Source organism: Condylura cristata, unplaced genomic scaffold (assembly GCF_000260355.1).
Source record: "Condylura cristata isolate star-nosed mole 26May11 unplaced genomic scaffold, ConCri1.0 scaffold00001, whole genome shotgun sequence".
NCBI lineage: Eukaryota > Metazoa > Chordata > Mammalia > Eulipotyphla > Talpidae > Condylura > Condylura cristata.
Genome location: NW_004567102.1, coordinates 34432081 through 34459022, shown reverse-complemented (window position 1 = coordinate 34459022; position 26942 = coordinate 34432081). Strand labels below are relative to the sequence as shown.

Below are 26942 nucleotides of genomic sequence, written 5' to 3'. Positions count from 1 at the left end.
ACCCTCCGCATCTCTGGCCTGTACCCCAGTTCTGTACGAATAAATAAATAAATCTTTAAAAAAAAAAAAAAGGGAGGGGTTTTTGATCTGGTGAAATGTGTAGGGCTTCTGGATAGCTGACAAGATTCTCTATTTATGTGGATATTATGTAGAAGAGTGGTTACCCTATAATGATTTATCAAGCTGTACATTTGTTATATAAAGTATTCTATTTTCAGTTGCATTTAAGAAAACTGAAGTAAAATTTTTAAATGAAGTTAAGTAATTTAAATTTTTTATTTTAATTTCCAAGGTACCGCTTAGACTTTCATAGATTACAGGGAACTGGACAGGGGCTGTGGTGAGCAATTAAAGATATAGGCTAAGAGTCAAAGTTATTGATTTACAAACAACAATAAGACTACAAATCAAAGAATCAAGTTCCACATGAAAGGACCCCTCAGTGTTAGTCACTTCAGCCACCTCTAATACAATGTTCTCATCTTTACTTTGTAAATGTACTGGAAATGCCTAGTAACATAAGCTTCATGTTGTTTTCAAAGTGCATTTGCATGTTTTAGTTAATGAAAGAGTGTAAATTAATTTGTGAGTAGAACTGTCATGTTTTATAAATTCTGTGTATAAACACTAATTTTTTTTAACTAAAAATATTTTGGAATATGTCAGAACCTTTATTGTAGATGCCAGTGTATTTTATCTCGCACTTATTTTGAAGATTCCTGTCCTTTATTTAAGGAAGTCATTTTTTTCTATTTTGATAAAAATGAAGCTATATTAAACTGACTTATGATACTCTTTAAATTTTCATGATAATTTGACAAGTTTGGAGTAAATTAAAACTACTTTTTTTTTTCTTTCAGAGGTCTCTTTATTAGTATCCATGATCGAGGACATATTGCTTCCGTTCTTAATGCATGGCCAGAAGATGTCATCAAGGTGAGTTATCAAATTGTTCCTCTGTGGCAAATGTGTTCTTAATCCTGACCAAAACAGACTGACAATTTCATTTTAAGTAGCTTGATTGACTTTTCTGGTAGTAACAATTTATAGCCCTTTTCGCTTTTGCATATATTGTAAGTTGATTTTATTCAGATACGTTTAAATACCAAATTTCCTTATTACTTATAATTTCTTAGTATTTATTCATTTTAAATGTTGATAAACATGCTGTCCCCTCCTTAGCTTCCTTTTTCTTTTATTAGGTGCTCAGCAATTTTGTGGTGTATTTTAAGATTAGATTGAATAAATTGATGCCTTTTATGGTACAAAGACATCTCAGTCTGACTTCTGAAGTGAGATTTCTTTAATTATTTTTTCTTTTTGAACAGTCGTGAATACAGTTGATTCTACTTTTTAAGGCTCATGAAGCAGACTTGTGAAGAAAAAATTTTTTTTTTAATTTTATTTATTTATGCATACAGAACTGGGGTACTGGCTAGAGGTGCAAGGGCGGTAAGAGGATTCACCAGAGACATAGTGAAGAACAGAACAGGCAGACAGACAAAGTATACTGCTGAGGGGAGGAGCGGGCTAGATAGAAGAAGTCTGCTGTGCCATGTGGATCACCTACGGGGTAGGGATCGAACTCCCCTTGAAGTGGCTAGGGCTGGACTTAGTTTTGCAGTGCAGCACTCCAATCCACTGCACCACCAGGGAGGACCCTAAAAATGTTTTTATATATTTCCAATCTTCCCCATTTTTTTCACTTTCCCTGCCTAAGTTGTTCTGCCTACTGCTGTTGTGACTTCATTATTATACAGAAGATATCCAGTTGCTTTATTTTTCTTAAACAGGAGATAAAATAGTTCAAAACAAAAACCAAGGGCATTTTCTTTTAGTGACATATGAGTTTATTTTTATTTCAGAGAATTAATTACTATTAAAATCAAATGCTCCAAACATACCTTTGTAATAAGGCTTGAACTAAGATGGAAGATCAAATGCCTAAAAACAAAGTTTAAAAATTTCTCAAACCTTTAATCATGGATGGTGCTTTGATGGTAGGTGTGATGTGGTGATATATACCTGAAGAGTTGTTAATTTGTACCTCTAAATCATATACAGTACAGTACATCTGTATTACCTTAATTTAAATGATATAAAAGAAATTTCAAATGCCTTCAAACACTAAAGTAAACTTAACAAATGGCTAAAATGGAGGAGAGGGGGAATTGCTTAAACTACAACCTCCTAGGCATCTGTGACATATTTCCTAATTAAATTAATGGGTCGGGATGAGAGAGGAGCTTAGAGAATAAAAACTCAAAAGAATAATGCTTTCCTTTGACTTGATAGTCAATACAAAAGTTCAGCTTAGATGTACTATCAAAAATACATGAAAATGATGATTTTAAATCCCTTTTAAAATTGGAACTTATGAAAATTAGGCATAGCAAGTCTTTGGATTTAATAAAGTTGGAAAGCATTATATAAATAATTTTTTGGATCTTAAAGATACATCACAATGCTGCTCTCAGAAAATAGCCCATGTTTTTAAAAAGTATACATGACCAGAGATATAGAAAAGTACAAAATTCATTAAATCCTATAGAAGATTATCAGATAAGAAGACTATAAAAGATTTCATATATGGAGGAACAATTTCAAGTGGTTCTAGGAATTTAAAAGGATGGCCCCACATTACTGTGAGAAGAGGAAGGTGGTGCCGATATGCATAAACTGAGCAGCAGCTTTTTGGAGGACTGTTCAGTTGTTATGCATTATTTAATGATGGATGCTAACTGTACTCAGTGGGTGTGATCAGTTTCAAGGGTGCTCTAAGTTTCACTTCAGTCACTGAGTTCTTTTCTTACTTTATTCTTCCAGTTTGCCCCACTTGCTTGAAGACTGAGTAGTTTTGTGCATACTCTTTTTTTTCCAATATCAAATTAATCATTTCTTTTTGTATTTTAAAGTAAATATTTTGTATGTTAAATAATTTATTTGTATTTTAAAATAATTTTTATTAAGCTTAGGCCTGTATATTCAACACTAAGTTAATCATATATTAAGTACTTAAAACTTTATTTCTATTTTGTTTTTTATATTTTTTATTAAGATAATGTTGTTTACTGCACTGTATATGATTCAAAAATATGCATATATATAAGTATTTTAGTAAATATAAAAAATACACATCAAATTTATTCTCTCTACTTTTCCACACTTAGTAAATTCTTTTCCATGTATTCAATTACCATGGATTTGACAGTTCAGTAATTCCTACATAAGTATTAATTTCAGAAATAGAGAACAGGAAATGTGTCCCAGGATTTGTGAATATCTACTAATAGGTAATGTTTCTTTTCCTCCTAGGCTATTGTGGTAACTGATGGAGAACGTATTCTTGGCTTGGGAGACCTTGGCTGTAATGGCATGGGTATCCCTGTGGGTAAATTGGCTCTGTATACAGCTTGTGGCGGGATGAATCCTCAGGAATGTCTGCCTGTCACTCTAGATGTGGGAACAGAAAATGAGGTAAATAATTGAACTCTGTAAAACAGCTAGCTCTTCACCTTAAAAATAGCACTTCATGAGATTCCTTTTTTTCTGTTTTTCTCTCTCATCAGACAGACCTTTCTCAAAACTTTTATTATAAGAAAATTATTTTTTCTTTTCTTTTTTCTACAATGTAATTTTTTACTACCTTGTTTAGTATTTTATTATCCTGTACATCTATAAAAGATGTTTTGCTTTAGGATATCGTAGTTCTTTTTAAAAATTATTATTTTCTTACTATATTGGAACTCTTCCCAAAGCACTTACTGTTATGATTAGTCTGAAATCTTGTTCTCAAAGCCTTCCTTGAATCTGAGGTAGCTGAGTTGGAGTTTAGAATTCATCATTCTTAAAATGAGGGATACCCATACCATTTTTCCATCAGTATTTTAGAATAGTCAAGTCCTTTGCTAAGTACTTATTGCTATTAATTAATTAGTTATAGGTGATAGTTATTAATTAGTAATAGGTGATGGTTACTAGAAATTAAAGGTAGGATTTTCTGAAAAAGAAATGAAATAATGGTCGGTTAAGGATAGAGCATGAGAATGCTGCGTACAAATCTCATACCTCAATCCAGAATAGTTTGTCAAATAAGACCTTGATCCTTTTTATCATTATGTACTTTTTCCATAGTTATTTTCCCTGTTCTCTTCTACAGCAATTTTTAGTATGTAACTTTATATCTGTTAATAACATAATAGAATATTTTTTGTGTGTTCTTTACACAGTTATAATATTACTTTCATTTACTGCTCACTTAGCCTTTTAAAGGATACATTTTGTTAAAAACACATTATTTATCATGCAGTTTCTTTTTCTGTGCCAGCAGAAATGACATCCATGCCAGCAGAAATGACATAGAAATTATCAAAGCTGATTTCTTTAAAAATTGTCCCAAAATTTGAATATATTTATACTGAACATAAAGATTTCCTTTATATGTGTGTGTGTATTTAATTACATTCTTCTGTGAAAAAGTACACTGAAATAGAATGAAATTTAAAAGTGAAAACATCTATAAAACATCTTAAAATTTCTAGGAAGAGATGAACAGGAATAGTCATCACTAATACACATTATATTTAAAACTCCAAGGTTTTCAAGCTGCTAAATTAGAAAATAGATCTAAGTGAATCTATTGTTCAAGTGCTAGGTATTTTTATTTGACTTTTGGAGATATTTGGAAAGAGAATTAAGAATGATGGAATTTGAACCCCTTGACAGGTCACTGGAGAATATGTCTTTAGCTTCAAGGTCTTTGTGAAACTCTTCAAATGGTCTTAGGTGGATTTTATTGAGTTAGTCAAACATTAAGCATCTACTGCCTAGTTAAACTCAAGTGACTGTCAGGGTCAGTAATTTAAGGTCTTGTCAGAAGGATACTGTGAATCTGTTACAGGGTATACATCTGTAAATAGCTTCAACATGTATTAAGTGCTTTGATAATGACATTCCACAAACCATTAAGGAAGATAGTTAGCAAACCATTTCTTTGACAGTTACTCTCAGTCTCTAACTGTATATAATGCTATCTGCTTATAGATTATCTTTTTCTATACATCATATTTAATAAATTTGTAATAAAAATGTGTATTAGCAAATTGCTAGCTGGAGTTCATGTTTTAAAAAACTAAATTATGTGTTTCTTTAAAAAGGTACTTTAGCTGTACATTTGGTGGTGTCCTTTTACTTTACTGTCTCTAAAATTAGAAGATGACAGTTATATCAAAAATTTCTCTTATCTACTTTCTGAGACAATATACCAATGTCCAGAGAAAGTGGGATTAATATGTACTATGATGATCAAGAACTTCTTGAAGTTTGTGAGATACTTTAGAAATACCCATTACATAAACTGATATAGAGTAAATATTAACATGAGACAGGACTTTTTGGGAAATAGAATAATTTTAACTTAATACTTTAAGTTTGAGATAAGTGTTTCTGAATGTGTATTCCATGAACCAGCCACTTCAGAATTACCAGGAATATGATGTAAGAATGTAAAATCCTGGCACACTTCAGACTACTGAAACAAATTTTAATCATTTTTATTTTTACTACTTTAATCATTTATGCCATTTAACTCCTATGTATGCTGACATTTCAGAAGTATTAATTAGACTTCTGAATGAATATTGACAGATACTTGCTTAATCTTATTGATGAGATAGCGAAACAGCAAAACTTAGATAGTATTTCTTTACAGGATCGGGTTTTTTTTTTTTAAAGATTTATTTATTTGTACATACAGAACTGGGGTATAGGCCAGAGGCTCAGGGGTGGCGAGAGGCTTCACCAGAGACAGAGTGGGGAGCAGAACAGGCAGATAGATGAAGTACACTGCTGAGGGGAGCAGCGGGAGGATCAGGAGAGGTCTGCCACACCATGTGGTCATCTCAGGGTGGGCATCGAACTCATGTGGAAGTGGCTTTAGCTTCTCAGTGCTGTGCTTTAATCCGCTGCGCCACTAGGGAGGGCCGGGGATCGGGTTTTTTTAAAATTTGAAAGTAATGACTAAATAGCAGCAAATAAAATTATTACATTTTATAAATATGAGGTAACAGTGAGTACTAAATGGGAATGTTCATAACATTTTGGCAGATAAAGGTTTATAATGTTCTCGATATTTAGAGAAGATTTAAGTTAATAAGAAGATGTCAAATGTGAAATATACAATTTGCCTAAGGACATAAGGACACAAGTAATTACAAGTGAGGAAATAAAAATGGTCAATAAACTTATGGGAAAATGTTTAACAATATTAGAAAAACAGTTGCTGGGTAATATTATATGTAAGTATTTTACTACATATATTCTATTGTATGTTATATTTATTGTATTTCTATATTTTATATATATGCACATATCTATGTGCAAAGAATATTCTTGCAGCTACAACAAAAGTAGACAGACTTGCTACATATGAATTGAGGGGAGGAGGTTCTTTTTATTTTCATTCTAAGAGGGCAGAGTTACAATTCAGATCATAAGATTTGAAAATGTTCATCTAGTGACATGACAACTTTTCACACTGTGTTCCTTTGTGAAAAGGGGTTATGCTTTGCTCCACATTTGGATAGATATAAGCTTATAGTTGAACAAGGCTCCTAGAAAAATATGCATCAAGCTGCTAGTAGTGGCTAGTCCTAAATGGGTAGAGATTATTGATACTCTTTGTTTTTAATTATATTTTTTAGTGTTTAGTGTATCTTTATTTTGTAAAGATAAAAAAACTTGAAACATAAAGAAAATATTTTGTAATATCAGAAACTTCAGATTGAAAAGATAGCAATATAAGAGGCAAGCATAAGGTAAAAGTTGATAATCATTACTGTTAAACTAAAAATGTTAAAGGTGCTAGAAATTGAAACAGTGCTAACAAGTATGATAATTCTTCCAGTATTTACCCTTGTTATCTCTCTCTCTTTTTAAAATTGATTTATTATTTATGCATACAGAACTGGGGTACAGGCTAGACGTGCTGGGGCAGTGAGAGGATTCACCAGAGACAGAGCAGGGAGACGAACAGGCAGATCAACGAAGTACACTGCTGAGGGGAGCAGCAGGTGGGCCAGGAGAGGTCTGCTGCACCAGTGGATCAACTCTGGGCAGGGATCCAACTCATTCTGAAGTGGCTTTAGCTTCTTAGTGCTGTGCTTTAACCCACTGCATCACCAGTAAGGGCGCCTTATCTCTTTTCTTGGAACTCTTTTCTGTTTCCATATGCTTTGCCCTTTATTCCTTTTCCTCTTAATCTTTTCCCTTCTTTCATGTGGCTAATGTGTCTTCCTAAGTCTTATAAGGCTTATGTGTCTTCATAAGTCTTCAGTGACATCATGTGCATTTCTTGTGACACCTATCGTTAAAGAAGGTCTCCTCTTTTTTAAGTGTTTGTATAATATCAGGTCTCATTTATTCTTCAAGAAAAATCTGTTGAGTGTTTCCCCTTGGCTATATGAAATTTTTTATCCATTGAATGAGTCATTATTAAAATTGAGTATTCTTGTTAAATTGCTTTTTGTACACATTGTTTTGTCAGTGAAATTTCCAACCATACAGTCATTATTCAAGCCTTACTTATCATGAAATTGACAGGGACATTATGAATGGACATTATAACTTTTTCATTTAACTCAAAACCTTTTTTCTTGTTCATAAATCTTTATAATTAACTCTTAATTGTTAATTAAGCTACACTTCCTTATGATATATACTTTATTAGCATGGGAAAAAATGAGAGACAAGAGAAGTAGAGACATGTAACATCTTTTCTCAATTGTCTTCTGTTTTCTGATTCACATTTTAGCAGTCCAAATATAATCCAGACATGGAGAAAATATTTTAACTCTGGCAACTATTAGTAGCTCATTGGCACTTCAAACTCAGCTGTTCAGAAACTTGCCAGTAGGTTGTTTAAAGTTTTGTGCCTCCAGGAACAGCTGGGCTTTACAACAACACTCAAGTTCAGATTTTACTTTTCATCTGAAATATATTTATATGATTAAGTATACTAATGTCCAGCTGGTTGAAAAACTTTTAACTCATTGTTGTAAGTAGGATGGCCACATAATGTATTGGCCAAACCAAGACATTCTCATAATAAATGAAGATTGCTGTTAATTGCACTAGGACAACAGGTATGAGCTGGACTGTAATTTCTGTTTCAAATCCCAACTCAAATGATTCAAATGTTTTCACTTTCTTAACTTTACCACACCTGAAAAAAAAATGTATCATTTACCTATAACAAAGCATGTCCAAACTTAGTGACTTAATATAATTATTATAATTTTGCTGTTTGTTATTTGCTGGGATGGCTAAGAAGGCTGGGATGCTTGGAACATCTAGGCCTTTTTCCATCTAGATCTTCATCTTTCATAAATTATTTGTCAACGTATACACATCTCCATCTCTATCCACGAAAGTTCTATTCCAGTGGTAACAGTGGTCTCAAAGTCAAGAATTCTTGCCTTCTATATGAAGTATAGGTACAAGTAAATTTCTTGTGTTTTGCTTCTTGGTGTGGTTCCTCTCAGCTGCTCCCCCCACCCCACATCAAACACAGTGATGAGTCAGGGACAGAACAACCATAACCAATACTGTCATTCAGAATTGGAGAGATAAGAATCATATGTTTCTAAATGATTCATAGTAATTTACCAAATAGTGGGGAGGCAGGCATAGTTAACATGGTCAACACTGTCATTCAAACTGGAGTATAGAAATAATTGAGCTCTAAATGGTTCTTTACAATTCAGAAATCTTACTGGACACATGTTGCTAGGCCACCTAATTTAGGGGGCAGTGAATGTACTTTGAAGAGGGTCCAGTTCTTTTTCCTTAGAATGGTTCTATAGCTCATTGTTCCCTGAGGCACTTAGTTGGCTTTTGTCTTTTTCAGTAAGAAATGACTGTTGTAGCTGAGTGCCTTTCTCAGCTTTGCTTCCTGCTTGTGGAAATTTAGGGACAGAGTAGTATTTTCATTTTGATGTGTCTCTCTCCCATTTTATGGAAGTAGTACAGTACCTTGGTAGGCCTTCTTTATGGGACTATTGCCTCACAGTCCAGTCCTTCAATAAAAGGACCCGCTCATAATTCTTTTCAAAACAAACAGTCTCCATACATTGATTGATATATCAGAGTTCTATATGTATTTCTGTGTACTGGAGATAGCCAAAAAAAAAAAAAGTGGGTGAGAAAATAGTCTGCTAGTCTAAAACTTATTCTGAGGTTTACAAAAAAGTTGTTAGAACCACACACTTCAGGGTCTCCTTGGTGGTGCAAGGGGTTAAATTGCAGCACTATGAAGCTACCTGTAACCACTGCAGCACAAGCTTGATCCCTAGACAGGGAGCTGACCCACAGCCCCCACACCTCTGGCCTGCATCCCAGTTCTTGTATACATAAATAAATAAATCTTTAAAAATCAAAAAAGAAACACACACCTCATTTGACCTTTGACTGCTGGCCTTCTTTTATTATGGAAATCTTTTGCAAACAAGTCTATTTTTTTATAAAACAAAGGAAACTTTTTATTTCTTTATTTTCTCTAAAGTATGTTATTTGAGATAAGGCAGGTTTACATTTTTGTATGTGCTCTATGGGCTGTAGGTTCCAACCTCCATAGATGTAGCCTGCCAACCTGCAGTACCTGCAGTACCCCAATAATCCTTCACTGGCTGCATTGCCCCACTCTCCCACCCCTCCTCTTCTGGATGCCTGTTTTACAGTCAGATGTTAAGAGCTTACTATTAGTTTGGTTTTGACTGACCCTGTCTTAAGTTGTGTTTTCTACTTTCTCTTTAAATTTCACTCATGGGCTGGGCATTCCCTTTCTTAGTTCATCTCTGTATTAACCTTATCTATCAATCACATGGCTCTGAGAAACTAATTTATATCTCTCAACATTCTGCCTAGAAGTCTCTTTACCTAGATTTATAAGTTCATTAGGTAGCTTTTATTTATTTCAGGTTATTCAAGGTTACTGTTCTGACATTTATTCCTCTATACATGACGTACGTCCCTGTTTCCACTCTGCCAAAGCAGTTTGTCTTTTAAATTTTCTGCCATCAGTATTTTGTTTCGTCCGACATACAGGGCTTAACCATATTTTGTCAAATATGTCCCTATGAAGTTAATGATTTTATATATGGAGTTATACATTTTATTTCAATTTCAGCTGTTCATTGCAAGTTAAGAAAGATGCAGTGATTTGTGGGTATGACCTTATGTCTTATGATTGTGTTAAGTTTATATATTTTTTCTATGGATGTTTTGATAAATTTCTTAGTATTTCTACGCACATGACATGTGTACACAGAAAAAAGTTTACATCTTTACAATCTGTTTTCTTGATTTTTCTTTTTTTTCCCTTTGTACTTACCTCAGTTTTAGAAACTGATAGAAAACTTTAGTCAAGCCTAAAAACTTTTAAATCTTTGTTAACTATCATTTTAAATCAAAATAAGAATTATTTTCATTCTTTATCCTAAATTAATATAAGAATTTAAGCTCTTTTTCCTGTGGCAACTTTTATCTTTAATATCTTTATTGTGCTTTTCTAACTAACGTCACAGTGATCTTCTTTACTTTCTCCCAGAGTAAAGCAGAATATTTTTAATATTTACTGATTATGTAACCTGTAGGCATGTTTCATTTGTATATAATTATAATAGAATATCCTATATAGTATTAAGCAATAGTTATAGGTTGATTCTGAATCTGTATGGAAAGGTTTTATTTACATTTCCATCCTTATCATACAGATGGGGAACTTGAGACTGGGAAAGAATGAGTGAGTTGCCTCTAGTTATTTACATATCTGTGGCTACTTTTCTTTACTAGGAGTTACTTAAAGATCCATTATACATTGGATTACGGCAGAGAAGAGTGAGAGGTCCTGAGTATGATGCTTTTTTGGATGAATTCATGGAGGCAGTTTCTTCCAAGTATGTATGATCTTTATTTTATCTATATTTGAGTTGATTTTCAAAAACTTAAAGATGATATAATAAAGTACAACAAATCCATGTTTGTTGGATTAGTATGTTTACTGATTAGAGTAATTTAAATGAAATGTACACACATCCTCACAACTTAGTAGCTGTATGATAATGTCATGTGCTTACCCCAAAGATTTTCTCTGTTGCTACCCTAAACATTCATTTCAACATAATCTGCATATCCCGTGGCTATAGAAATGTGTAATTATGGTGAATGAATCAGTGCCAGTTGCTAAATTACCCAAGCAAATACTTCACAGTTATTCACATTCTATACTTTTTGACTGCTGATAAAACGATTTTCAGTTGTTGTTGTGGGTATATCTGACCCTTTTATGGCAAGAAAAGCAGAGGAAGTGGGGACTGAATATGAGATAGTACAGTCCACAAGGATCTAGAATGGAATAAGAAACAAGACATCCTGTCATTACCTACAAATCTGTGATTAAATCTATAGCTTTTTGTTGAAATACATGCAGTACTGTATTTTATCTAGTCAGGGTCACGCTTAGTAGTGGGTAATGTGCTACTCTGAAATTCTCCAATTTTTTGCCTTCACAGAAGAGAAATCCACCATAACTTAGTAATGTAGTCTGAGAGAATTTTGTTACACTAATGATCAGCCAACTCCCTTATTATATATCCACAGAAATCATGGACTATTTTAAAACATATATGTTGCTTTTGTTTTTCCTAGAAATAAATGTATCCCTAGAATCATCTGTAACTAGAGAAATTGGCTTTTTTTTAATACAGTTTAATTTAAGATGTTTTATTCAACAGCAGAACTTGCTTTCATCAGTTTGCACAAAATAGAGAATATAGTGAATCTCTTATTACCTGCATTTTTAGTGCAGAAATTATTTACTAGAAATTGTGGACTACTATTGAAAAACATATTCCTGATTTACCGATTGTTTTTATTTATTAAATTATTTGACTAAGCTGTTCATACGAATAGTTGAAAAACCATAAAATTTGAGTTGAAGATTGTTTAAAGATTGCATAATAGGGTTAACTCCTGGTAGTTTTGTATTAAATTTTAAATTTCTTCCTTTGTAAAATTTAGTCATGTTTTGAAATTATCTGTAACTTCCTAGACAGTAACATTATAGAAAAAAGGAAAATGCAGTCCCCAAAACACTTGTATTAAAAAAGTCTAGCTTTATAGATACAAGTTTCAGCATATTTACAAAAAAGTTGCTAAGTTTTATATATATATATATATATATATATATATAATTACATTATGATAAAACATGAGAAAAAATTGTTGGACTCAATGAAAAGCTTTCTAGAAAAATTTTTGAATGCACTGTATCAATTAGAAAGACTTAAAAAATTGAAGTGAGGGGTTAGGTAAGGAAATGGGGATGTCAACAATAATGTTTAATGCAGTGAGCACCTATAAACAGGAGTTATAGATAGGTTCTTCCTAGAGAAAAATTCCAACGTTTTTTCAGAAATACTTCCTATCATGACTACTACTTTGGAAAAGGTTTTCTAGAACTGATGCCTATTAGCACTATTAAATTAAATTGGAACATATTTCGGAAGATAAATGCAAGATCAGTTAAAAAGGAATTGTAACTTTATTCAAGGTGGAAAATCACTGTGTCACTGTGGGTTACCCAGGAATCAGAGTCTGACCCACTGATAAGTTTCGGGCCACTTATGCATACTATTTGGATGCTTAAGGGAACAGTGATTTCTGCCTGTACCCCCTGTTCAATACAATGTTGTTTTGTTTGTTCCTTATTGCTTTCTTGTGAAGTTTGAGGTAAGGTTGATTCAAATTCTTCCTTTAGACTTCCTCCACAGTTTCAGCCGTTACAAATTGATACGGATGTTGTGGTACTTACCAAATGTTTCAGTTCTGATTATACATTTGGGTACTGTGGAAATCCTTACTAGGAGAGTCTGTGACCTTACTGAGCTTATTTGAGCTCTGTCTTGGCCAGTTTCCATTTGTGACTTCTGGACATATACTTCTGCTCTGCTTAGTACAGGTGATGAGTTAACAATTTAGGTCAGTTTTATGTGAGTGTCTTCTGTCCTCAGTGCATAGTTACCTGAGTAGAGGACTTAGGCCACTTTGGAGAAATCCTAGGAAAATGACTGTCTTGTGTGCTTGCCATGACTTTGCAAGGTTCTGTCCTCTGGGGAGACTAGACTTATTCTTCAATTAGAGGTTTCTTGGTTTAAAAATTAGCTCAGGTTTAGAAGCTGAATAAGAGATTGGGATTCATTAGGGCAACTACCCATAGCTTTGTATTTATCTATCTTTGATTTCTTTTGAATGAACTGGATCAAACCATCACAGAATTTAGCAATGAAAATGTCTTCTTATTGGCATACACTCCTTATGGGCTTGGTAAATATTGTGTTTTCTGGGCCTTCCTGTGATACATGACCATTTGATGGATTTTCTGGCTTGCATAATGGGTACCCTCCACAATGCACTTTCTGAGCCTTGTATTCCCTGCTTCTGCAATGTGCCACAGAATTTCTGGCATTTCAACCATATTTAGTATGAGCCATTATTATCTCCATGTTCCTAGAATTATCTTAGTGAGATAATAATCTCTGAGATTCTTCCTGGTTGTAAATTCTGCATCTCCAGTGGTAAATTTAATAAACTCTCCCATATCTAATTTTAAATTACAGCCCTTAAAAAAAAAAAAGAGGGGGGAGATTTACTTATTTATTCATATAGAACTGGGGTACAAGCCAGAGTTGCAGGGGTGGTGAGAGGCCTCACCAGAGACAGAGTGGGGAGCAGAACAGGCAGATTAAGGAAAGCAGTAGGCGAGTCAGGAGAGGTCTGCCACACCATGTAGGTCACCTTCAAGGCCGGGGATCGAACTCTGACTGAAGTAGCTGCGGCTAGCTTGCAGTGCTACGTCTGTCCTAACCCATTGCACCACCTCAGGGAGGGCCCTACAGCCCTTTTGACCAAACACCTCAGTATATAACCCCACATGCACTCTCCTGGCTAACATAACCTAACTAGCACTTACAATTCCCTTGGAGAATAGCCCCTTTGTTCCTTTATCAGGCCTGATCTGCGTGGGTTGTACTGTGACATAACCTTAGTTACAGGCTTAAGGCTGAGGAGAGGAGGTAAGGGTAGAGAGAGGGAGTTAGAGAGGCACCTGTGTGTCACTCTGAAAAAGAGCGTGACCTATGGTGGTGTCTGAGGGAGCTAAGGCAATCCCTGGGACAACACTGGGGGATCTGAAGGCCAGAATTCATTTCTCAGTTATAATTTAGATGAAGATTATGATGGATCCTGCTCTTGCTTCATTCAGTATTTTCCATCTTAATAAATGACAACTTATTCTTCCTGTTCTTGTGGCTAAAAACAAGGAGTTATCACTCCATACCCATGATCCCCTGAGAACTTGAACTTCAGATAATGTGGAAATCCTGTTTCTTGTTGCTTGTTTATTTCTTCTCTTACCAAGTATCTGAGCCACTTTGCTAACTGATAATATTCCTTCCTCCCTGTCTGTCCTTTAGTCTGCTGTCAGTATTGAAGCTAAAATGAGTCTCAGTTTGATATTCTCTGCTCAGAATGCTGTAATGGTTTATCACTTCTTGAAAGGAAAAAAATAGTTTTTGAGCTAGTACGAGAGGCCCTTGCTGTCTGACACAGTTTTCTTTCTCCTCTTATCTCCTGCTAGTGTTCATTTTTGCCCACTTTGTTCTTGCTACACTGGCTTTTTAGCTGTTTCTCAAATTCAAAACATGTGTGCTAATGCATCAAGCCTTGTCGTTTCTTCTAATTACAGTCATTCCCTTCCCACCTCTGCCAGGTTTTCCCTTGGATACCTCTCGCCTCCTTTAAGATGTTCTCAAATATCTGTTTTTTATTGAGGCCTTCCAGACCAACTTATTTAACATTCTGCCCCCGGCTCACTTTTCTTCATCCTTGCTTCTATCAGTACCTGACATATTTATATTTATGTTCTTCCTATATCTGTGTAGTGAAAGTTCCATGAGAACAGGGCCCTTCCTCTTTCACTCACTGCCAAATCCCTAAGTACTAAGATGCTGTCTGGCACTTGATAAACACTCAGTAAATAGTAATTAGATGGATGATTGAATTGGATTTGGTTTGTTTATCTAACAAAATAAAATGTATGAAGTGGTATTTTTTTAAAGATTTTCTTCTTTTCATATGACTAATTTTCAGGAAATATTAAAGCTCTTATAACCCTTGCGTACTGCCAAACATGTGTTAAAATCAGTACATATGTGCACTCCTCAAATATTTGTGTTTGTTTTTGTGGTTTTACATCTTATAACAGCCTTCTTTTTCCAAAATTGATTGTCCCTTACACTTAATAAGAAAAATAAGACAGCTTTAACTTTACTGCTTCAAAATCCCTATGTCAGAATTTTGTTGATGATTAACTGAGAAAAAAATGCTATCCCGTAAGTGAGCTATTTTTCAAATGAGCTTTAAAAATCAAGTATTAAAATCTCTAATGAGAAGTAAAAATTATTCAACAAGATCTACATATTTAGTTTTTTCATGTTTTACTTTAAGTGATTAAAATTGAATTTTAATGAAAAAAACCTAAAAATGCAGTTCTTGCTGAATAGTTTTCACTATTGAAAAATAGCTTATGTAGCAGAAAACAGTAACTTTCAGGATGAACGTAGGGGATCTAAATAAGGGATCAGGGAAAAGAAAATAATTATAATAAAGAAAAGTCAACAGGCAGCTATAAACCAGAGACACTGTGGGGGAAGGAGGGGAGTGGAAAGGAAAGTAGGATCAAAATAGGGGTGGGAAGAACACAAGGGACTGTGGTGATGGTGGAGGGGGAATTGGTGGTGGGAATTTCACTGGGACTATCACCAAGATGGAAAGGCATACATTGTATGAAAATGAAGAATGATGTAAAAAATATATAAAATAAGAAAAAAATTCAAAGTTGCTTCAGGTATGACCATGAAGATGATTATAATATGTAGGCAATCTCTCAACCTAGGCTTCCATCACAATTGTTTTTATGATCTGTCATGTGATATTAAAGAGAAATAATCTAAGGCTGAAGTCCAGCATCTGTCATATATGCTGCAAAATGTAATAATAGCAGCGTTTTCATAGTGATGTTTTCTTCATTGATTCAGTAATGAACTAAAGTCTTGACTGTGCCTGGGATATACCAACTATTCAGATAATTTGCTCAAAATTCTTTAAGATCACATATGAGATTTCAAAGGAATATGATCAAGTAACCCTTGATTATCATAGCTAGACAAATTTATTTTATTTATTTATTTTTTTTTAAAGATTTTATTTATTTGTACATACAGAACTGGGGTACAGGCCAGAGGCTCAGGGGCGGTGAGAGGATTCACCAGAGACAGAGCAGGGAGCAGAACAGGCAGATCGACGAAGTACACTGCTGAGGGGAGCAGCGGGCGGGTCAGGAGAGGTCTGCCACGCCATGTGGTCACCTCCGGGGCAGGCGGGAATCGAACTCGGAAGTGGTTTAAGCTTCTTTTCTTATAATAAAGAAAAGTCAACAGGCAGCTATAAACCAGAGACACTGTGGGGGAAGGAGAGGAGTGGAAAGGAAAGTAGGATCAAAATAGGGGTGGGAAGAGCATCCTTTCATCCTGAAAGCTTCTCAGTGCAGTGCTTTAACCCGCTGTGCCACCAGGGAGGGCCCAGAGACAAATTTATTTTTATAAGTAGTAATAGCTTCTCTTTGTAAAGAAGTCATTAGGTATGTGTGTTTATGTGCTTTTTACCCTTCCACAAGGTTGCTGACTTGGTTTCCTTACCATTGTGCACTAAATCATTGGCCTCCCCTTTGGAAATGTACATCTGCCACTGCTTGGTTTTCATCTCTCTGTGATTTCTGCTGCAGTTAATTTCATGGGTGACATTCTGTGCTGTCTTCTTCCACCTGTTCCAGTTATTGCCTTTTACACCTCATCAGTTTTTTTTTAGATGAATGGGTATATTTATAACTTAGATGATTTTATCTGTAAATCTGTGAGACACTTTGCATTCCACCTGTCACTTTGATCAGCATAATTTACTTTGGTTTTCATAAAAAATTTAATGAAAACATATGACTCAATGGGACACCACCTGCTAATCTTCCCTGTGGTCTAAAGGTGAGGTAAACCATTTGAAAAAAAAATGGGAAGAATGTCAGGATGAGAAAAATCCTCAACTATGTTACTAAGGAACATGACTCAAATCAGATTTATGGCTCAAAATTTTTTTCCATTTTCCTGTTCAAAGAAAGATCAGATTTGCAGTTCAACTGTAGCCATAGTTTTTTCTTAAAATGTCAACTATTAGTTTTTATCTTTCTCTCTACTTTTTTTCTCCAAGTAAATGAAAAAGATAGGTCATGTAAGAAATATATAGGTATGCATTATGTGTCCATAATTAATATGTTCATATATATTCCCTAAAAGACTTATGGTGAATAAATATTTCAGTACTTTAATGTTTGTACCATATCTTTGCTAATATCTCAGCCCAACTTTGGAGGAACCAATCAACCATCTGAACAGGTCAAATTTGCCATCTTTCTGTGAAAGAGTTTTTATAACTCTTGTCTTTTATATACTATCCGCCAACTCTGTTTTATTCTAGTCATTAATACTAATTGCATTAATTCCAGCCCTCCTTTTACATATATGTGAATGTTTTACAGTAGTTTTATCCCATGTGTGTGAGTCTAATGTCTGCATTATCCCATTGTGGCCTGTTTTCCTTGCTAAGATTAGTGTGTGATTTGTATAAGAAAAGAACTTTATTGTCAATGATTACTTTCATTTTTACCATCTTATATGTGTACTACATTGTGACAGTAAAGTAACTGAAATTATAAAGTATTTCTTAAGGATTTTATCTAACCTTGAAGTGACATGCACTTCAAGGCAAGGTGGCTCCCTAAGGTGAACTAGGAAATATACAGTTTTCCAGACAGTGTGGCTCTGCTTATAGTAAGCTAAGCTTTGAGTTTTAATTTGCGTAGATACATTTATATTTCAGATTTTTTAATTTTCTCAAAAGAAGAAAAGTACTTTAATAATTTTTCTGTTTCTGTTGTTTCCTGTCCTATCCTATCCTCTTTGGTTTAATAAACATTGAGATTTTTGTGGAGGAATCCCTCGATATTTTTTTTTTTTAAAGATTTATTTATTTATGCTTACAGAACTGGGGTACAGACCGGAGGTACAATGGGTGAGAGGATTCACCAGAGACAGAGTGGGGAACAGAACAGGCAGATTGACTGAAATATACTGCTGAGGGGAGCAGCCGGTGGGTCAAGAAAGGTCTGCCACACCATGTGGGTCAGCTCCCTGGCTGGGGAATCCCTCGATGTTTTATCTGAGTTTTTTTTAAGCTGTATTAAAGGTAATCATTATGTTTGGCAGTAACCTGTCTACTACTCTTTTTCTCTGTTTCTCTTTTTTTATTTTTAGACATCCTTTTATTTTTTCAGTCATTTTTATTTATTTTTACACCATAAACATTTTTTTTTCACATCATTCTTTATTTTGTGCATTTGTCCAGCTCAGTTGTAATCTCCATGGGTCTTCCACAACCAGTTCACCTGTGTGCTATCACCACAGTCCAGTTTTTCAGACATTCTTTAGTAAAGTGAGGCCCAGTTTCGTAAGAGCTTATTTCTTAATGTTCCCATCTATATTGTCATATATAATAGAAACTAATGAATATCTGTTCACTGATAATATTTTAAAAAGAAGGCTTCGCATAGATTTCCTATTCTGTCTTCATCAATTAACCAGAAAAAAAACAAACAAAAACAAAACAAATGCTTCATTGGCCAAAATAAGGTTCTTTGTTGTAACCTTTTCTTTGCCTACTGGTCTGCATGTATTTATAAACAAAGGTAAAACAGGTATATATAATGAGAACAGGTTAGTTTTTACTTTCGAAGACTGACTATATAGTGATTTGATCTCAAAAGTATATATAACATCTGAATGAGATAAGTATATTTCTACTGGAGTTTAAAGATGCTGAAAGGAGAAAGCTAATAAAGGAACAAGAAAGTTAACTGACATTAGGTCAGAAATTAAGGGAACTTTTTTTTTCCCTAAGAACTGTGAAATCTAGTGTGAAAGTACTACTATATCTTGACCTTCTTGTGGATGGCCAGGCCATTTCAGTTAGTAAATGCCAGAGTCCTTTTGTTGACCACACTCTCACTGCCTTAAATAAATATCACTCATCTCCCAAGACAGACACCTAAAGCATGATTATTTGCTCTTGCTTTTCTCTCTGTCTGAAAAATAGTCTTCCTCCAGAAACCTATTTGGTTAACAATCTAGTCTTTTTAAGTATTTGTTGAAATCTTTCTTTATTCTGAGATCTATTCTGATTTTTCCATTTAATAGTTGAATCTGCCCCATTTTCTACCAACTCCTGGCTCACCTGATACTCTGGCTTTCACTTTTTTTTATTATATAATTTTATGTAGTTTATTCCTTTATTACATTTATTGTTTATTGTATGTCTAACCCTATAGTATGTATGCCTCCAACCATAGGAATAAAATTTAATTCCTGTATAAATGCCTGGCACAGTATACATTGACAGTAAATATTGTTGAACTGAAAAGAACTACCCAAAGGTGGGCAGGCCACACAAGAGAATGTGAGTGGATTGGAACAAATCATTCGCCAGTGCTAGAAAATTAAATTTTAAACATGCTTTACTTTTCATGAGTTATTAGCATGATTTTCATGTGGAAAGCATAGCCAGAAGAACATGGTAAGTGGTGAATATCTGATTTTCTTTGGTCTCATGAAGACAGTATCCCTTAAGGGGATAGAGATAAGTATTAAAGTTGGTATGTTACATAAAGTAATCTATGTTTAATTCAAGTTGGTGGTAAATACTGTTTTTGCTGATGGACTTCAAAGACCTATTATTTAAAATTGTGACCAAATTTGTGTTAAATTTTCCATAATCAAGACATAAGAACAAAATAATCATTCATAATGCCAAGATGATCACATTCTGGCTCACTCAGTTTTCCATCACTTGACTGTTATTTTTACTTCAAAACTAAAAAGTGTGCCAAAATTAACACAGCATGGCCATGATTTGATTTAACCATGATGTAGTGATTAAGTCTTAGGTCTGTTTTTCTTTGTGGCATTCACAGATGGTATTCCATTTTTTTATCTTTAGTCAAAATAATACCACATCCTGTGATATATATGGTAAAGACCGCCACATTAGCAAGTAGAAAACAAAATAAGCAGTTGTTACATTGACCACTAACCAATATGGTTAATTGTGATGTATAGAAATTAGATGTATGAAAGGCTTAATCCTATGGATGGTACTGCATGGGATAGTCTTACAATCTGTTTCTTTAGAGGCCTCAAAAAATGACATTCCTTACTTCATTCAGTTTACCATGCTTTGGCATCTGATTCTTAGCTCAAGAAGTTTAGAAACTTGATTTTGCCAATTTACAAAGCCCATGTCTCAGAGACATATGATATGTAGAACCTGGACTTTGAAATCAATGCTTGGTTTCATCAACCACTATATTTGCAAACTTGGGCAAGTTACCTACCTTCTCTAAAGCTTAATTTCTTCTCAAAAATGTGAAAAATATTACCTTGTAGGGTTATTATGAAGATTGACATAAAGCATTAACAAATAAAATTACATTAAGTGCTACAAATAGTGACTACAATTGTTATTTTCCAAGAAGCATGAATAGGGCAAATAATATAGCTGAAAGGTATAGAATGACAAATCGATTTAATATCAATGTGAACATTTGATAGTTGGACTTACCTTGGAACAAAATAAAATAATGTATGTAAAAGTACTCACCACAATGCTTAAATTCAGTAGCAGTATTCCTGGTTATTTTTGTTCTAAGCATTATTTGTGACTCCTTTGTCACTGTAAGGGCATGGACATATGCACATACATAAAGATTTCTGTTTTAGTTCGAAGTTGGATTAGAATTAAACATTCTCTCAAGTGTTCCAACTTTAAATTATATGAAAGTACTAGAGATACTATATTTTGTTCACCATTGAAAGCTGACCTTTATTATAAAGTTCAGTGACTCAGTGATAATTATGATCATTATGAGTAAGTTTGAGAATGTTTGATTGTAACATCATCTAACCCAGATGGTTAACCCAGAGGGAAAATTTTCTCCTTAAGTCTTGTAAACTTTATTTTTACATAAGTTTTAGTTTTCCCTTGCTGCCCAAAGTTTATTTCATTAGGGGTTCAAGAGACACTTGGGAAAGTCATTAATTCAAGAGAAAAAAATTCACAGAATGTTTTTATGTTCTTAGCTTTATATGCTTATGTGTAGGATAAAGTATATTTTAAAGATTTATTTATTTAAGCATACAAAACTGGGTTATAGGCCAGAGATGCAGAGAGTGAGAGGATTCACCAGAGTCAGAGTGGGGAGAACAGGCAGATTGATTAAAATACACTGCTGAGGGGAGCAGCAGCAAGACGGGGGAGGTCTGCTGTGCTGTGTGGGTCAGCTCCCTGGCTGGGAAATCCCACTCCAGCCACAGTGACTGCAGATAGCCTGATGGTGCTGAGGCTTAAACCCGGTGCCACCCAGGAGGCACACTTTGACACACTTTTAACCCTCAAAATAGTCTTATAAACTGTTTATAATTATTTATTCCCATTTTTTCAGATAAAAAAAGAGGCACAGAGAGATTAAGGAGATTTCCAGAGCAATCCAACTAGAATTTAAAAGGACTGACATTCTATCCAGACAGTGTGTCTCCAGATCCCCGTGTTCTTAATCATAGCACTGCATTCTTCTCTGATTTAAAGGAATGTTACCTAAATATGTCAAAATGCAAACAACATGCTATCTGTAATACATCCTGAATTCAGACATCTTGTAAATGGTACAATGGTAAATAGACATGACGATAACTAAGGTTAAGCTTAATTTTTAAACACACAGTCATGTAGCTAAGCCGTGTGCTGACACTGTGAGAAAGCTATTAGGGAACAAGAGCTTGAATTGATGGAAAACTGTGTTTCTCTTTCCTCCTTGAAACATAATAACTCCCCTAAACAAACAAAACAGTTTGGTATTTTCTGGTGTCTGAGTAGATAAGAGATTTATGTAAATCTGATAGAAGTTTTTATTTAATGAACTTCCTAAATTTTTCTTTCTTACTCACATCAGATACACACCCACATCAGGGACTTTGCCTGTGCTGTTCTTTTGAGCCTGCAAGTCTTTCTCTCCCTTTTCCTTCTTTAAATCCTTCAAGTCTTTCCTCACCAGTCCCTTTTCAGTAAATATATTCTTCCTGAATGATTCAATTTACATCAAAACAATGAATGATTCAATTTATATCAAAATCTTTCAGAATCGTTCACATTAACATTTGGTGGATAGTTAACTAATTAAAGCTTTCATGCTTTTGTTACAAGTGAAAGAATAGAAACCTCAGTCCACTTAGTTGAAAGAATAGAAACCTCAGTCCACTTAGTTGAACGTTTCTGATACGTAGAAAACATTTTAGTAACTATAAGATATATATTATAGCCTGGTGGTTACAGTTGTGTTAATTAGTTTTATATTGTAATCCCATTCCCATTTTTTTCTCTGATGTTAAGGGAAGCAAATATATCCCTTCCCCACAAAAAAAAAATAAACATGCCGCGGTTAGGCATATTAAATTATAGATACGCAATAAATTTCTTCTGATATTATTTTCTACTTTACAAATTCTAGTTAAAGCATTAGAACTTGTAACATTTCTGTTGTCTTTTATTCCTAAATTTACCCTTAATTTAGGCTGGTATTTGTGTGGCACCTTAATAAGAATTCATGTTTTTTTTTTTTTTAAAGATTTATTTATTTATTCATATAGAACTGGGGTACAGGCCAGAGATGCGGAGGGTGAGAGGATTCATCAGAGACAGAGTGGGGAGCAGAACAGGCAGATCGACGAAGTACACTGCTGAGGGGAGCAGCGGGCAGGTCAGGAGAGGTCTGCCACACCATGTGTATCTCCTCCGGGGCAGGTGGGGATTGAACTCATGCGGAAGTGGCTTAAGCTTCTTAGTGCTGTGCTTTAACCCGCTGCGCCACCAGGGAGGGCCTTGTTTTGTTTTTTAATGAAAAAGAATGAAAGTGATATTTTATTTTTCTTTGGAATCATCCCAAATCTCAGTTTTGCTAGTTGCCATTAGATGTTGATTTACAATTATATATTATTGTTTATTTAATGAGGAAGAAAATAATTGACAGTCCAAAAACTTAAATGCTGAAATGCCAGCTTACAGAGGTACATTTTTGCCCCTCGTTCATCCTTTTTGAATAGAAACATCCACTTCAATTTGAGAATGGTTGATTTTAGCAATATTCCGTCCTTTGTAGGTAAAGAGCATGCCTTAGCCAAACAGGTCTGAATGTTCACACTCATGCCAATAATTTTTTAGTCACCTACTTTAAACTTTTTTCTGGGTAAACTATTGACATAATGAGGAAAAAAATCAAAGTGAGGGGATAAAGTTAAATAATATTGTTGATCAGTATGCAGTCAGAGCAATTAGCCCTATTTTTCTACAGTTATGATCCACCATACCTTTGATTTCTGAATACTTAGTCAAAGAAAAAATTAATGGTACCTTAGGTTATATGACATTAGGTATCATTAAGTGCCAGGCATTCACTTTATTAAATACTCTTAAGAAACTTGATTTTGCTGAAGAGAGAGAGAGAAAAAAGTGGTATTTCCAAAAAGCCCTACGGTAGAAATGAGGTTAGGATATTATAAGAATATACAGAAAATAGTGTACCTAATAAATAATGTAGGGGATAAGTTGTCAAAGAAGACTTATCTCACTTGTCTCTTTTGGCTTTTAAGAAAGGGTATTTTAATATTAGTTGTCCTTTTTCCTAAGTGCCAAACCATATGAAATCTAAATCAGAAGCAGATTTTACTCAATTTGACTCACATCATTCCTTAATACTTTGAAAAGTTATATTAAATTTCCATGAAATTGGCTTTAATCATGGGGTAGGGCTGCCTAAATCTGCATACAGATCTGGAAAACTTTGAAAGTATTTTTCACAAGTGAGTGTTTTATGTTTAAAACTTAAGTACCTGGTCTCAACACCTTTTAATGTGCCAGATGTAAAATCTTTCCTTGGCACATTCTTAAATATTTCTGTAAAGTTAGAGTACAGAAATACAAACCAAATTTATTTTATTTGTGAGATGTATATTACAGGATGTTGATAAATATTATTTAAAATGTATTACTCATTCTTCATTTTAACATTCATGCATGTATTCAATCAATACCTATAAGAGTATATTTGCTACATGTCAAGCAATTTCCTAGGCACTGAGAATATGGAAGTATTTTTATTCCTAGTATTGTCAGACTCACCTGCACAGAGTTATGTTATAACAAATAATACCCACTTATATGTTCTTGGCAAGGTAAGGGGTGTAACAGTTCTGCCACACTTCCACATGTTTAACCAATGTGGTTGTAGGATCAGTTCTTTCATTACTGTGGGCAGCTTTTGTTGTTTGATTTATTCACCATCTTTCCAAAACATGAGCACAAAAAGACAGAGCAGTTGGAGGAGTGAAAACTTGAAATACACAGGACATGTCTATCAGACACTGCAAATAAAGGAGGATCAAGGAGTCAGTTAGTCTAAGAAATAAGTACTGGCCCTGGATTCGTTTTCACTCTTCTATTAGTGGGTCAGTTACACTTCTTAAAAATCAAATTTAGTGGTTAGCTCAGACTTTGTAATATACATTTACAGCTAATCCAATCTACTTTCAAACATCACTTTGTTGTTTGGGTAGTGTGTTCCCTTAGAGTATTCCTGGTTCCTTCTGCCGTCTCCTATAGCATTGCTGGCTAGAGCCAGCCATGTATCTATAGCTATAACCACCAAGTTGATTGTTGTCATTATTGTTTTTAATTAACTTTTATCTATTAGAGTAAATAATATTAAAAGCATTTTATTTTACCTTAACTTCTCTAATGCTCTTCCTTTTTTAATGAAGATCCAAGTTTCTGACCTATGCCTTTTTTTTTTTCTCTCTCTCTCTAAAGAGCTTTTTGTTTTTTACTTGCAATGCAGGCCTGCTGGTGACAAATTCCTTCGATTTTTGTTTGAGGAGGGCATTATTTTTCCTTCACTTTTTTGCTCATCTAACTAGGAGTTGGACCTGTTTACTATTTCCTGTAGCTGTGGTGTTGACGGCTAAACTTTCCTCAATGTGCTTGATTTTTGGCTTCCCGGTTGTCTTTTGACTTTTCTTCCTTACTCCGTAAATAGTGTTTGAGGATTGCAGTTCTTTCAGTTGTAGCCTGTTAATACTGAAGTGCTGGTATTCAGAATGGGGGCAAGGAGGATTACAATGGAACCTTGATATAGTGCTGGGTTCAGGTCTTTGAGTGAGCCTAAGTTGGGTATTCCCGTATCCACATTGAAGGCTGGAGGGAGCTAGAATCAGGCATTTCTTTTGCCCCTAGTTGAAGAGGAGAAGGGCTGCTTTAAGGAGGATAGAGAACTCTGGGTATATTTCAAAATGGTTACTATTTTTTTTTTTTTTTGTCTGTCTGCTGCAAGCACAAGAGAATTTTTCTCCAGTCTTCAACAGTGAGAACCTGGTAAACTTTCTGGAGGAACTGTTGGTGTTCCCCACTAAGAGTGGACCCCTGCAAGTCTTTAACATGGAGCTGCTCTACATGGAGCTGCTCTACATGGAGTCACTAGCAACACAACTGGTGCTAGCTGAAGGGGGTCAGGGATATTGACTCCAGTTGCAGGGTTTGCTCCTGGCCTTCTGTTCCCACTAAGTTCTGACTGACTGTATCTACCTGTTTGTCTCTCTCATTTTGGAGGCACAGTATTGATCTATGAGTTTGTTCAGTTATTTTCTTGTTGCCCTCACAAGAGTGATGACCTCCAAGCTGTTTGCATGTCGCACCAAAAGCCTTGACCCTGAGTCAGAAGTCTGGGATGCAGATGGATAGGAGGTTTAAAAAGATAAAGAAACTTTCTGGGAAACTGGTTTGACTTCTGTCTTAATTTTGTTCAGTTTTACGTTAACACAACTCAAACTGACCTTGCTTACCATGTCCTGTGTGATTCCTTTTCCCTTGCCATGTCACCTTAAACCCCTTGGTGTTCTCACTGGTCTGCTACAAGTCCAAAAGGAGTCTCTGACCTTCCTTGCATTGTGACCATGACCTGCTCTGACAAGTTAGTGATGAACACATGCGCAGTGGTCTTTTGGCGTTTTCTTCTAGAGTAGAATTATTGGTTGGTTCTGAATAAAGTGGCCCCAAAACTATGCCTGTCAGAGCATCTATATTCAGACTCAAAATCTGAATTGAATGCTTTGAATGTCTCACATTATAAAAAGTATGTACTAGTTAGGTGGTCAGCATGACACATCTTGTGTCAGATAGTGAGTGAATGTAAATGTTTTGTCTTTAAAAAAGTGTAATAGAAATCTAAATGACTGGACTTCTTTTAATAATGTAGTTCACAAAATATTTAGAAAACTATATTTGAGAGAAAGTTTATTGCCCTGTTTTTTCCTAAAGGAATGCTATTTTATACATTCATCTCTTGAGTGTTTCCTTGGGGTCGGATTCAGTTTATTGCAAAACAGATGACAATCTGAGTTGAGAGTTAATGTGCTGGAATTCATCTAAAAATCTTACTCACTTTTTTTTAACAGTTTATTGTGGACATAGAGAACTATAACATGTAAGTTCTTAGTCTCTTCCCTATTGCAATTGTTATTACTGACAGTTTTTAAAAATTATTTATTTATAGAATTTCTACTCACCACTTAACCCATGCACCATCACCATAGTCCCCTGTGCTCTTCCCACCCTCATTATGATCC

At 34.6% G+C, this 26942-nt stretch overlaps 1 protein-coding gene across 1 annotated transcript in view; it reads left to right on the top strand.

Moving 5' to 3' along the window:
• The window catches only part of ME1 (malic enzyme 1, NADP(+)-dependent, cytosolic), a 127168-nt gene that overhangs the window by 45439 nt on the left and 54787 nt on the right, over nucleotides 1–26942 (top strand). Inside the window, exons 4-6 of the mRNA XM_004673654.2 lie at nucleotides 861–936; nucleotides 3316–3477; nucleotides 10849–10952. Of these exons, the coding sequence (XP_004673711.1) occupies nucleotides 861–936; nucleotides 3316–3477; nucleotides 10849–10952 (342 nt within the window). The remainder of the gene's footprint in view (nucleotides 1–860; nucleotides 937–3315; nucleotides 3478–10848; nucleotides 10953–26942) is intronic.